Source organism: Amia ocellicauda, chromosome 9, assembly GCF_036373705.1.
Source record: "Amia ocellicauda isolate fAmiCal2 chromosome 9, fAmiCal2.hap1, whole genome shotgun sequence".
In the NCBI taxonomy this organism is placed as follows: domain Eukaryota; kingdom Metazoa; phylum Chordata; class Actinopteri; order Amiiformes; family Amiidae; genus Amia; species Amia ocellicauda.
In genome coordinates, this window is record NC_089858.1 from 32522943 (window position 1) to 32536367 (window position 13425).

At 43.9% G+C, this 13425-nt stretch overlaps 1 protein-coding gene across 1 annotated transcript in view; it reads left to right on the plus strand.

Moving 5' to 3' along the window:
- The window catches only part of LOC136759226 (Golgi apparatus protein 1), a 56326-nt gene that overhangs the window by 33467 nt on the left and 9434 nt on the right, over positions 1 to 13425 (plus strand). Inside the window, exons 4-19 of the mRNA XM_066714126.1 lie at positions 964 to 1179; positions 2198 to 2401; positions 3162 to 3233; positions 3618 to 3804; positions 4244 to 4458; positions 4997 to 5118; positions 6026 to 6127; positions 6709 to 6862; positions 7892 to 8029; positions 8448 to 8534; positions 9361 to 9423; positions 9890 to 10003; positions 10395 to 10483; positions 11205 to 11322; positions 11648 to 11740; positions 12404 to 12541. Coding sequence (XP_066570223.1) covers positions 964 to 1179; positions 2198 to 2401; positions 3162 to 3233; positions 3618 to 3804; positions 4244 to 4458; positions 4997 to 5118; positions 6026 to 6127; positions 6709 to 6862; positions 7892 to 8029; positions 8448 to 8534; positions 9361 to 9423; positions 9890 to 10003; positions 10395 to 10483; positions 11205 to 11322; positions 11648 to 11740; positions 12404 to 12541 — 2112 coding nt within the window. The remainder of the gene's footprint in view (positions 1 to 963; positions 1180 to 2197; positions 2402 to 3161; positions 3234 to 3617; positions 3805 to 4243; positions 4459 to 4996; positions 5119 to 6025; positions 6128 to 6708; positions 6863 to 7891; positions 8030 to 8447; positions 8535 to 9360; positions 9424 to 9889; positions 10004 to 10394; positions 10484 to 11204; positions 11323 to 11647; positions 11741 to 12403; positions 12542 to 13425) is intronic.

Consider the following 13425-nt stretch of genomic DNA (forward strand, 5'->3'; position numbering starts at 1 on the left):
TTATACAGTGCAGAGAAACGAAATATTTCATTACAGAAGAAGAGGAGGAGAAAAATATCAGTGAAAGCAATAATGCATGAACACTTGTGTTGGTCCCAATAAAGCATACTTTTTTAGGATGTATGCCACAGTGTTCAAAGATTTCCCCGTCTTTCATTGCATGACTACCGTGCACAGTCTGTGTGCACTAAACGTTTATAAGAAGCAATTTATTGGTGCTCTGTTGCTATGGGCAGTGCTATAACCAACAGCAGCCTTTTTACAGACACCTCTATAGTACATAACATATTCTTATCAGATATATTTAAACCGTTATTGGTTCCACTCTAACCATGTAAATGGTTAATATTTGCTGGTGTGACAATCACATTTAAATAATGGCCTGTATGACTCCTATTTGACCACAACATGGTTGAGATTCACCCCCAGAGTTCGACAGTGTTGGATAAGGTCTACTTTCTTCCAGCAAGAAAACATGGTTTGTTTTGTGTCCATGGTCTTGAAATATAGTTTAATATTAGGCTTAAAGTGTATATAATAAAAACAATTAAATAAAACAATTGGCATATACCTTGTTTGTTTTTTACAGCAGAGTAGTCCTGCAGGAAAAACTACCTGCTGTTAAGATTTACCCTCGGCTGTGTATAGCTCTATTAGCGTGTGCTGGCAGTGTGCACAACTATTTTAATGTGCACACAAATGGCTCCATTAGGAACGGGGGTGGGGGGGTATCATTTATCATTCTACAATCAGAAAGCCTGGACTTTCCTTTAACATTTAGTTATTGTTAATACAGATTTGTTTTTACCCACCCATGTATTTTGTAAAGCACACATTCATACACCCTCAGTAGCCATTGGACCGGGTCAGTTCTGCAGTTCGGCCCGGTTCACTGCAGCTCTGTCCTGGGTCTGTGAGCTGGGTGGCAGTTTCTTTAGGTTGTTTGTCTGTGTGCCGGGGCAGATTAAAGAGTGTGCTGAAGAGGAGCGGGGGAAGGGCTATCTGGTGTCCTGTCTGGTGGACCACCGGGGCAACATCACAGAGTACCAATGCCACCAGTACATCACCAAGATGACCACCATCATCTTCAGTGACTACCGGCTCATCTGCGGCTTCATGGACAAGTGCCGGGAAGACATCAACACCCTGCGCTGTGGGAGCATCAGCCTCGGGGAGAAGGTGAGGGCCACACGGCTGCCTTCCCCCCCCATCCTGCCCCCGTCCCTCAGTCTGTGGAAAGGAACAACCCCCCCTTTAGTCTTATCTTAATTACACTCTTTGTGACAAGATATTAATTTAACCTTAATGGAAACTGATCTGAGATCTTTCTTTATTAGGCATTAGGCACTATGATTGTCCATTGAACTTTTTAGATTTGCCTTTAAATCCTGAAATCTAATTTGGACTGAGATGCATTTGGAATACAACAGGAAAGCAACTCCAAGCCTATTAATTCCTTTGTATTTGTTGGCCCGTTACAAGAGCTTTTAGAAACTGTCCTGCACAAAATGTTGCCTAACCAGTTAAGCAAATAGCCTGCCTCTCTGTGGTCCAAACCAGCTCCCCTCTGTACATTTACAAATGTATCAAAAGGTTTTGTTTTTTCCACCGTCTGCAGTGGTGGATTAAACTTCTGCTTTTTCCCAGGACAGAACAGTGTCATTGTTTATGATTTGACGGTTGTCCCGCCACACAATGAGGTCAAACTGTTTAAATGGAAGGATCTCACACCATTATCTCTTGATGGTTTGTGTGTACTGTCGCCAGAACACGTGCCTTCATTCTAGTTTATTTTATTTTCCTCCTCCCCTCAGTTGTCTGTGTAAAAGAGTAGGACCTTCTATATTCTTTCCTAACTCTTCAAACGCTGTTTGTGAGATTGCAGACTCCCCCTACTTTGTTACAGAACTTTTTGTTGAAGTCTCTGGGCGTCAGGGTAGAGCAGGTCTCCTAGGTGCCTTTTAGTACCAAGGGCCCATGTAATAAAGGGACTCCATGTTTAATGCACCTCTGCCCTCCATCCCCACCCCTGCCATGTACTTCACAGCTGCTCAGTGTTGTAATGTGAGGCTTGTGTGATGCTAAGTGCATTTTGTTTTTAATAGTATTTTAAATTCCTATAAACACCGTAAGACCAATTGGCCACATTGTCCCCCCTCCACCTGACCTGGATAACGAATGTCTCTCTCTTGTCCAGGACATCCACTCTCAGGGGGAGGTGATCGCGTGCCTGGAGAAGGGGCTGGTGAACGAGGCAGAGCAGCAGGAGGGCCGGCACATCATAAAGGACGAGTGCAAGAAGGCCATCCTACGTGTGGCCGAGCTCTCCTCCGATGACTTCCACCTGGACCGCTATCTCTACTTCTCCTGCCGTGAAGACCGGGAGCGCTTCTGCGAGAATGTATGTGTCTGTCTTCATAGCTGCGTCGTAGTGAGAGACTGCTTGTGTGCTGCTGGGGGCTTTATTTAGTGGTTTCCTTTGGTCTGATCACTGTTCCTCTCAATGGGGGTCGTCTGCTTGCCTGTAGACCACCGGTGGTAGCTCACACCATAAACTGCTTACATTTGAAGACTAAATTAGGGAAATCTGTGGTGGGGGGTGTGTTGGTGATGAAGGGAGAGCAGAGGAGAGAACGATGTTTTTTTTTTCCTGCCAAGCTCCCAGGTGCTGAATGGGTCTCAGTAACTTGTTGACTTCACACTTTCTCTGTTGCCCCTTTTTAAATCAAAATAACTTTAAATCATTACCCGTTACATCCCGTAATAGTATATTGGCACAAAACTGCTGTTCTGATGAGATGTAGGCCCTGGTGGTCTAAGGAGCAGATGAGGGCCGATTTGACTGTGTGAAGAGATTTGATGCATGTTATCTTGTCTGTGTGCGAGTCAATCCAGAAAGGATTTGTAATAGGAATACACCCCTTTCTCAAACATCCCTTCTGAACTCCAGACTCTTTGAATAAACTTATTTGATTTATTCTCTTTACTATTGCCGTCTGCAAATAGATGGAATTAGACAGTGAGAAGAGTCTACCCTTGCCACAAAATCCATCCCTTGATCAGTTTTCACTGTCAAACACCTCTTCCCTGATTTTGAACCCTTATTGTGCTGACCGGCAGTTTCTGTGTGTGTGGAGTGTGAACTGTTCTCTGCGTTTCAGACCCAGGCAGGTGAAGGCCGAGTCTACAAATGTCTCTTCAACCACAAGTTTGAGGAGGCCATGTCTGAGAAGGTGAGTGGAAACCGATTCTACTGAAAGGATTTTATAGTTCGAGAGGAGGGCTTTACAGGATGTACCACTCTGCAGCCTTCAGCACATTAGATCTTATGTTGGATATGAAATGGACCTCGGTAGGCTGTAAAATCCTGCTCCTGCTCTAATCGAACTTTTACAAATATGTCCTTACCTGAATTATATCAACCTCTGTAAGCTGAGCTGAAAATTTTAAGTTAAAATAAGACCATCATTAGTTCAGTTAATGGTTCAATTAAGAGACTGATGGGAAAGGAAAAACCCAGGACCAGGATTCTAAGCCACTGGTCAAGATTTGCAGAGATCAAGCAACGTGTGCTAGATGTTCTGGGAATCTGTTCTTACTCTGATGGGTCTCCACAGTGCAGAGACGCCCTGACCACACGGCAGAAGCTGATCGCCCAGGACTACAAGGTGAGCTACTCATTGGCCAAGGCCTGCAAGGTGGATCTGCGCAAGTACCGGTGCAACGTGGACAGCAACCTCCCACGGGCAAGAGAAGCCCGACTCTCGTACCTTCTGCTGTGTCTGGAGTCGGCCGTACACAGAGGTGAGTGCAGGACTGGGCTCGGCTTGGGCACAAGATGCCATTACCTTTATGAAATGACCTTGAGTACCGCACTTTTGCCCTGGATGCTGCAGTAAAACCCTGAGTGTATCAATGCAGTTCTCATTGCAGTGGTTTTGGCTGCATCCTTTGTTACGGTTTTACATGAACATGAGCATTAAACCCGTGCGAATGTGGATGTGTGTTTAGTTGCAGGTTAAGAGGCTTTTTTTTTTTTTTTTTTTTTTTTTTTTTTTTTTTACAATATTGGTCTAAACAATTGAACAAAGTAAACAAATAAACAAAGTAATTGGTACTAGATTACGCCAGGATGCAGAGTACAACCTAAAATCATAAAATTAGTTGAAAAGCAGAGTTTGAACATGTAGGCTATATGGTGGTGTTGGATCTCAGTCCAGCCCTGCTCTGATTGTTGCCTCAGGAAGGACCGTGAGCGGGGAGTGTCAGGGTGAGATGCTGGACTACCGGCGGATGCTAATGGAGGATTTCTCCCTGAGTCCTGAGATCGTGCTGCACTGCCGGGGCGAGATCGAGAGCCACTGTTCTGGCCTGCACCGCAAGGGCCGCACCCTGCACTGCCTCATGAGGGTGGGACGAGGGGACAAGGGCAACCTGGAGCCCATGTGCCAGCAAGCGGTAAGAGCACCCAGTGTGTCAGTTATACAGCTGCCTTACAGATGTCCAGCTTCACTCCTGGGTCAGGTGTCCATATGACTCCATGGTTATGAGGACACTTTGAGACAGGATTGGATTTAAAAATGACTTTCAAACATTTAACTTTAGACATTTGTTACTTTATTACACCAGTTACCATTATGAATAAAGCTTGGCATTAAATTTGTATTGTACATTTATTCATTATTCTTTTTATTTCAGTAATTGGTCTTTACATTTCTGATCTGATCAGCATGTAGTCATTCATCTACAGCTCTTTGCTGCTTCCCATTGTATTGAAAACCCTTGTCAGTTCTTATTTATTGTGTCACGTCTGGGAGTGTTTAATAGTGTCTGCTACAATAGATGAGGGTTGGCTGGGGTCAAGTACCTGAGCTGGTAGGGGTCCCCCAGGTGCACAGCTGTGTAACCGCACTGCACAAAGTACAACCCTGTAGCCAAGGTGCTGCAGATTTTATAGGAGCCATTTAAATCGTAATCATTTTTTCTCCACCCACAGCTCCAGACGCTGATCCAGGAGACTGACCCCGGTGCCGATTACAGGATTGACCGGGCCTTGAATGAAGCCTGCGAGTCTGTCATCCAGACTGCCTGTAAACACATCCGCAATGGGGACCCCATGTGAGTGCATGAACCCCCTGATCCAACAAGCGAAGTCTTCACTCGGCTGACCTAGAAAGAGAGAAAAACAATACTTCTAATTTTACAGGATCGAAAAATGTATCCAGTTAGAGATATTGAAATACAGCTGTAAATGTCCCATTGTGGTTCACATTAATATTGTCTCTTTGCTGCATTCCTCTTATCCCAACCCTTACATGAAGCAGTAGTTTAGATGTACTTTTGCCGTCTCTCCCTACCCAACACTTTGCCCCTGTGGCTGCCGGTGCCTCTTCCACAAATCTGAGAGTGTCTATGTACCAGAGGAAATCTGTTCTTGCACAGTCCCCAGTAATGACAGGGACACACCGTGCTTTTTTGAGTGCGGTGTGTCAAGATAACACCTCTCTGGAGAGGAATAATGAGACTGGGGGAGGCTTTGCTTTGAATTTAACCTCTGCTCTTCCATCAAAAGAGCTTCTTTCATCTTCTCCTCACGGTCTCAGCCATTAATTAGTCCCGCAAGCTGCACTTTTTCAAACACGTTTAAATGTCTTACTGAGGGCTGTGGGATGAGATCTGGTGCCTGGCTTTTGGTTGTGAAGCAAAGAAACCTGCTGCTGATTCACAGTAGACAGGATGCATTTTGGCTCACCTGAAGGAGGAGTGTCAAACTCTATTCCTGGCGGGGGGCTTCAGAGTCTTTCAGTTTTCAACCCAACTGTACTAGAAAAATTACTACATTCATTTAACTTTCGTTTTATGTGTTTATGAGAGCAGTTAAATTGATGCAGACACTGGCTTGGTTATTTCAAGTGCATGAGCCCTTCAGATCAGTATCAGTCCACTGGATGGTTGTTGGGGGGGTTTTGTATAACTGCCGCGTGTGTGATGTGATCTGTGCTGTCTCACCCCCCTCTCCCCGCAGGATCCTGTCCTGTCTGATGGAGCACCTCTACACTGAGAAGATGGTGGAGGACTGTGAGCATCGGTTGCTGGAGCTGCAGTACTTCATCTCACGGGACTGGAAGTAAGTGGGTTTTTCCTGTTCTGTACTCCTCCCCCCTGGCATGTTAACTCCTCTCAGTGGTTCCCTTTTCAAGTCAGTGCGCCCTCTTGAATGCTAGAAACGGGGCTTTTTAACCTTTCTACAGCCTCACCAATATGCTCTTGCTTAGTTACAAATGATTGTGATGAGTTTGTAAATGTTTTTGTCTACTTTTGGTTGATAGGCAAGTGACAGACGGTAACTTTTGCCTCTTTGATCTACCCAGTTCACTAGTGTGTAGTGCCGTTTCTCCAATAGTAATCTCAGCAAAGATGTAATACTTCATTTACACATTCATTTTCACTTTCAGGACAACTTAAAAATACTTTCCGGTCTCTTAGTTTCTGTGGGGCTGCATGGTCATATTGGCTTAAATACTAGAACATTCTTCAAATTGTTTTAATCTCATACCAAATCGTTTTTAAGAGTGCTTTAGGGCCTGCAGGTTATTGAAAACATTCAAGATGTGATCTAGTTTTAAGTTAGAATGAATCCTCTCTTGTGCCAATTAATAACTGCACTGTGTGGACAGTGTGACCCAGACTGCCCTTTCTCTGTCCCAGGCTGGACCCCATCCTGTACAGGAAGTGCCAAGGCGACGCTGCCCGGCTGTGCCACGCCCACGGATGGAATGAGACCAGTGAGATGATGCCACCTGGGGCCATATTCTCCTGCTTGTACCGCCATGCATACCGCACTGAGGCACAGGGGAGACGGGTATGGTACAGTGATTGGTGTTTGGGTGGGGCAGTGCATGACTTGAGTACCATACCCTACACACAAACTTCTCCCAAACTACAGCTCCTTTCTTTCTGGTAACTAGGAAACGAGGGTCTGTATCAGATGGTCATCTGGTTTTAACTCCGTCTCTGCTCTAATTAATCAGTTATTTAGGTCAGCACTAATTTGCCACTATATGATGTTACTTTTAGTAAATTTCAGTGAAACCATGCTTTAAACACTAGAAGCATCTTGTCAAGATGAACATAATCTTCTAAACCTCCAGGATCAATTACTGTAATGCTTTGCTAGCTGGGGTGTCTAACAACATCCTCCCCAAACTGCTACCAAACTCGAAATCACATCACTCCTGTCCTGGAAGCCCTGCACTGGCTGCCTATCAAGTTTAGAATTGATTTTAACATTTTAATGCGGATGTGTAAGGTTCTTAACGAGCTAGCTCCGTCTTATCTGTCAGATCTTTTATCTATGTACATTCCCACTCACAGTCTTCAGTCTGCTGACTTTAGACTGCTGTGTGTCCTGCCTGAACTATATGGGTGAAGGGGCTTTCTGTTGCTATGCCCCCAAATTATGGACCTCTATTCCATTAGAAATCAGGGTTTCAGCTGCTTTGTGTGTTTTTTATAGCTAATTTAAACATGTTCTTATGATTTATTGTGACTTATGATTAGTCTGTTTTTCATGATTTGCCTTTTGGTATGTATGTTGGTTATTTTATGTATTTTACTGTGGTGAGCTTTGAGATTGCTTTTAAGGGCACTATTTAAAATAGTTTATTAAAACCAAGGCTCAACACCCCTGCCTGTACACAGCTGTTTTTAATAGTTGGATTAGTCTTCATAGCCCATTCTGAGGCCTGCATGTCTTAATATCAGAAATCCCTTAGTTTATCTTGAGACTGAAGTTTCAGTGGACTGAGTTCTTCAACTGTAGGTTCTTGTTAGTGTGAGTGTCTATTTTACCCCTGTGCAATCTTCTCTTTTCTATCCTCACTGTTGCTAGCTGTCAAGAGACTGCAAAGTAGAGGTCCAACGAATATTGCACCAGCGTGCCCTGGATGTGAAACTGGACCCTGCACTGCAGGAGCGCTGCATGACTGACCTGGGCAAGTGGTGCAGCGAGAAGACCGAGGCTGGCCAGGTACCCAGTACAGCAGCTGTATAGATTCCACTGACCCAAGGTTTTATTACAGACAGATATGTTTGTGGCTGACCTTCCTAGCTGTCAAATTGCACCTATATGAAATTAATTCTGTTTTACTTTTTATGAGGGCTTATACAATAACTGAGGTAATTTAAAATTGGAAGGTCAGTTGCTTGTTTGGTATACTGTGAAAATCAAACCATACTGTGGTAAGAAATTAGAGGAGACTGATTCCCCTGGCAAGAGAGAAGGGAGGAATTCTTATCCTGACCATGTTTTCAGGCTTTATCTAGCTCTAAACAGATGGAATCGTTTCCCATCTTTTCCCCCTCATAGTGCTGATTAAGATGAGATCTGGTAATCGTGTTGGTGGCTGTGATGGTATTAATCTCTGCTCTCTGCTCTCTGCTCTCAGGAACTGGAGTGCCTTCAGGACCACCTTGAGGACCTGGTGACTGAGTGCAGGGATGTAGTCGGCAACCTAACAGAGCTGGAGTCTGAGGTAGGGGCCTGGTCCTCTGAGGCTGGGGAGGGAAAGGAGGGAGTCTGCTCAACTCAGATCCTATACACCAGTGGTCTACACCAGTGGTCTGCACCCTAGGTCCTAGAGGCCCCAATCCAGTTTCACAGGCCACCATAGATTATCTGGGAGCAGCTATTGAGAAATAAATGTTTATTTAGGGTCTGGTCTGGGCTGAAAAGTACTCAAATGTGTTTTTTTTTTAAATTAGTGTGGGTTGATGTTTTGGTCACAGTTTCATAAATTACAATACATACAATTGATACAATACATTGGAAACTTTATATTCTGGTCAATATAACAAGTGATAAATTCTGAATACACGGCAGCCCTCAGTGACCAGAGTTGAACCTGAAATGAATAATTGCATAATTTATAAATAACACGTTCAAATAAAGAACATGTTTTTCCAGTCCTTTTTATAATTGATTGAAGAGTGACATAGGACCATAATTGTAGACCCATACTACACACCAAATGTGTCTCCAATCCTGGTCTACTGTTCATAAGGAAGCACTGCTGTAGGAGATCCTGGATTGTCACTTAATCCAACAATAAGCAAGCTGCTTGATCTGATCTGACAGGGAAGGATCTCTAATGTTGTAGGCAGCTCAGATTTCAGTTATAATGCTATTTTCCCTGACGTGTGTTACAGTGAAGCAGATTTGAGGTCAGTCAGTGTTCCTTTATACAAAAATATAAATTTTATCTATAGATTTAAATAATACAAAGTTGTTTATCTTAACACATGAACTATAATAATCTTGTGGAGAAAAGTGCAGTTTACTGACCGTTTTTCCTCCCACAGGACATCCAGATAGAGGCATTGCTGATCCGGGCCTGTGAGCCAGTCATCCAGGCATATTGCCATGTGAGTCACTGCCCACACCCTCTCCATCTCCATTAGTCTTGTCTGACCAGGCAGTGTAGCCGATAATAGCTCCTCACTCCCTCCACCCCAGCTTGAACTTGTTAACTATTACACTTTGTTTTAAAGGTGAGGGTTGTGTTTTGGAAAATCTACCATCCCATTTCTCCCAGTGTTGTCACGACTATATAAGATAGATACCTGTAATTGTACCTGCCCTGAAAGCTGACTCCGCTCATCTGGAATAAAGACCAGAAGTCAATCGGTTAAACTTTAACTATTTTTTCTATTGTCTTTGACCTTTGAGCAGGCTTTTACTGATTGGTGAACTTAATTTTAATAAGTTGACAATATTAGCTTTTCCATTCCAAGCCATTATTTTTAATCTGAAATGATTAATTACCATTCATTAAACGGAAGTGCCAAATTTGGCATCTTTGACTGTCTGGTTATCCACTCTCTCCCCCAGGAGGTGGCTGATAACCAGATTGACACCGGGGACCTGATGGAGTGTCTGGTGCATAACAAGCACCAGAAGGAGATGAATGAGAAGTGTGCTGTGGGCGTCACGCACTTCCAGCTGGTAAGGCTCGTCAAACCTCATCCAGCAGCCATGAATAAATGGGTCACGTGAGGTCATGCGACTCCTGCCTTACGTCCGTTATATTCATCAATTAATTCACTATGTGGAGAAAATCATACCGGCCCACAACAAATGTTGCCAAATGGGGGAAAAAGGGTTAAGAGATTTTTTTTTTTTTTTTTTTAATCTCTGCAGTTTTTAAATTAGAGGGTGGAGCATTGCTCTTTTGAATTATGAAAAACTAGAAAACATTCTTGTTGCTATTATTTCGGTTATTATCCCGGAACTGAAGAAATAATCGCACACGCGCGCACTGAAAACAGTGAGAAACTTTTAAGCCTCTTGTTCATCAGTTCTGATCCCTCTCTCTCTCATCTCGTTATCTGTTTAGATTCAGATGAAGGATTTCCGTTTCTCCTACAAGTTCAAGATGGCCTGTAAGGAGGACGTGCTCAAGCTCTGCCCCAACATCAAAAGGAAGTAAGTGTGCAATGAGCCGGGGTAGATGAGCCTCTGGATTACACAGCTAAGGGTCTCTATACTGACTGTGGTCTTCAGCGGGCGTCGCTGTGTCACGTATGCAGTCTGACGGGGGGGCGGTGTTTGGGTCTTGGTAAGGTGGACAGCTTTGTGCTTTGTGTTGTGTAGTGCTGGTAGTTGTCGCTGAGAATCTGTCCTTCTCTGTCCATTGTTTGCCAGTCCTAGATCTGAGGGAACTGCTTTGTGTAATTTATTTACAAATTCTCTTAAAAAAAAAAAAAAAAAAAAAATACTGTGCTCAGTCATTCAGTTTGTCAGTCTGCTCTTGAAAGGCACCAATTAATGTGTACCATCGGAGTGCGATATATCAGGAATGCCAGGGTTTATTGTTCGAGATTCTGACTTCTGGACCATACCATGTCCTTTGCAATCCATCAAGTGTTCTGCTATTCATAACTGCAAAATGACTTGTATCCTGCTCTATACATAACAAGGCTTAACTCTGCTGTAATCAAATTAAAGACTGGTGAGTCATCCTCCACAGCTGATTTGGGCCCCAGAATGGGATGCATTAAATGCGACATAAAAGCCATTAAAGTTTTAACATAAAAGATAAATGGATCAAACATCTGGCCTGTTAAAAGGAGTTGTTGTAGACCATGTGTGTAGGTGTGCTGCTGTGTGCTGTGCTGGTCCTTAGCAGTGCTGCCTTTCTCTGCAGGGTGGATGTGGTGATCTGTCTGAGCACAACAGTGCGCAATGACACTCTGCAGGAAGTCAAGGAGCAGCGCGTGTCTCTGAAGTGTCGCAAACAGCTGCGTGTGGAGGAGCTGGAGATGGTGAGGGCCTGTTCAGTGCATCACACACACACGCGCACACACACAAACACACAGTCTTTGTCCCCATTTCCTCTTCTTCTACAGATCAGTTCCCTTAGGGGTCCATCTGCGCAGGGTTTCTCTCTTCTCTTGCCCAACAGTTCTGGTATGATCTGCCCTATGTGGGCTGCACAGGGTCTTGTCATTTTGACTCTTTTGAAAATGCTTTTTTAGATTGCCCCTCTGGACCATTCGGAGCTGTGTCCAGTGTAGTCACAGTCCGTGCAGGACACGATACAGGCGGTTCCCTTGTCTGGGATCTCATGTGATCTGTTTGTTTCTGCAGTCTGAGGATATCCGCCTGGAGCCGGAGCTGTATGAGTCCTGTAAGCAGGACATTGGGAAGCACTGCCCTAATGTGGCCTTTGGAAACGCACAGGTACGACCAACACACTGAACCTTGAGGCTGATGGGGAGATACTCAGTGTTTTATAATGCACACTGTTCAGGACTGCTTTCACCTAGATTGTAACTGACTAGTAATTTACAAATGGATGTAAGGGGACCTTGGATGCCACCAAATTTTATTGTAAAGTGGTTTTTTTTTAATCCAGTTTCTATTAAATGCGTTTGGTTTGGTAATTTCTGGAGATAGTGGAACAGAGAATAAGGATGCCTCCCGTGTTTCAATGCAGTTCATGTTATGTTGAAGTGAATAAGTAGAGAGAGGGTCCATTTTAGTTTGTTTATTGAGCAAAAATAGTTATAGAATGGAATTGACTATTTGATTTAGGAGGAATTGGAATTTAAGGACAATTAACCTTAGGCTGGTAGTTGACCTACATTTTTCTCCTTATGATGCTGCTGTTCTACAATTGGCCAAGTGTTGTCCTGGACTGAAGCTTGAAGTCAACATGGGCTTCCTTGGTGCCATGTGACTCTATAACAAGCAGCTCTGTGCCTCATTGCCTCGGGACCAGCGAGTGATTTGAATGGTTGCTGATTTGGACCAATCTTGGCATACTCTGAATGTTCCTGAGCTGCGCTGGCCCTGTGCTGGCATTGCCCCTGCTGATCTGTCTCTGGACCCCCAAACCCCCAGGTCATCGAGTGTCTGAAGGAGAACAAGAAGCAGCTGCTTCCCCGCTGCCACCAGAGGGTGTTCAAGCTGCAGGAGACGGAGATGATGGACCCCGAACTGGACTACACTCTCATGAGGGTGTGCAAGCAGATGATCAAGGTGAGCCCACCCCCGCTGGAGACTCTGCTCATGGTTTATGCGGGGACTGACTCTGCTACCCAATGCTGCTGGGGGGACTTAATTTATTAAATTCAGGTTGGTAACTCTGGGTTGACATGACCTGCTGTTTTGAAGGCAAAGGGTGGTCAGCGCAAACATTGATTTGATGTAGATTTTTCTTCTGTTCACTCGGTTTGCATTTAGTTAATTGATAAATATAATCTATTTTTGAAAGCATTCTTGCGTTACAGCATTTTTTCACACCTGCCTAAAACTTTTGCACAGTAATGTCACTATTGAACAGGAGATGTTGCGGTCTATAGTGCAGGTTTTATACACAGTTTTATCTATATCCCCATTCACACTGAATACTTTTTGGTGGCATTTTGTTGGCGGCAAGGTCTGTGTGAATGGGTTTTGACACCAGCAATTTTCCACCTCGGGACCTAGTCTAAATGCCAGCAGTTTTCCAACAACGGGTCTGTGTGAATGGAGCAGGAAAACGAATGCTGCCAAATCACACATCACGTTCTTGTATTGTCAACGCAGTGTGTCTGCTAACTGATGTAACTAATCAGAACAGGGGTGCATTTTCACGTTATGACCACAACAAGGCTAAGCCACCTTTGAATGAGAACTTGTGACCGTAACAAAAAATGGACCGGGTTGTTAGAAATGACGACAGTTGAAAATAATGTATTCGCACTAATTGAGTGCTATTGATGAACCAAAAGGTTGGTGACATATGTAATGCTAACTATTGACTCACATATCAGAAATTATATACCAATAAATCATGCAAAATATAATCTCTCTGCAGGTAAACATGTTAGACTGCATTACAGTGTACACTGACGATAGTTTAGAGTTATTTAAGACAGTAA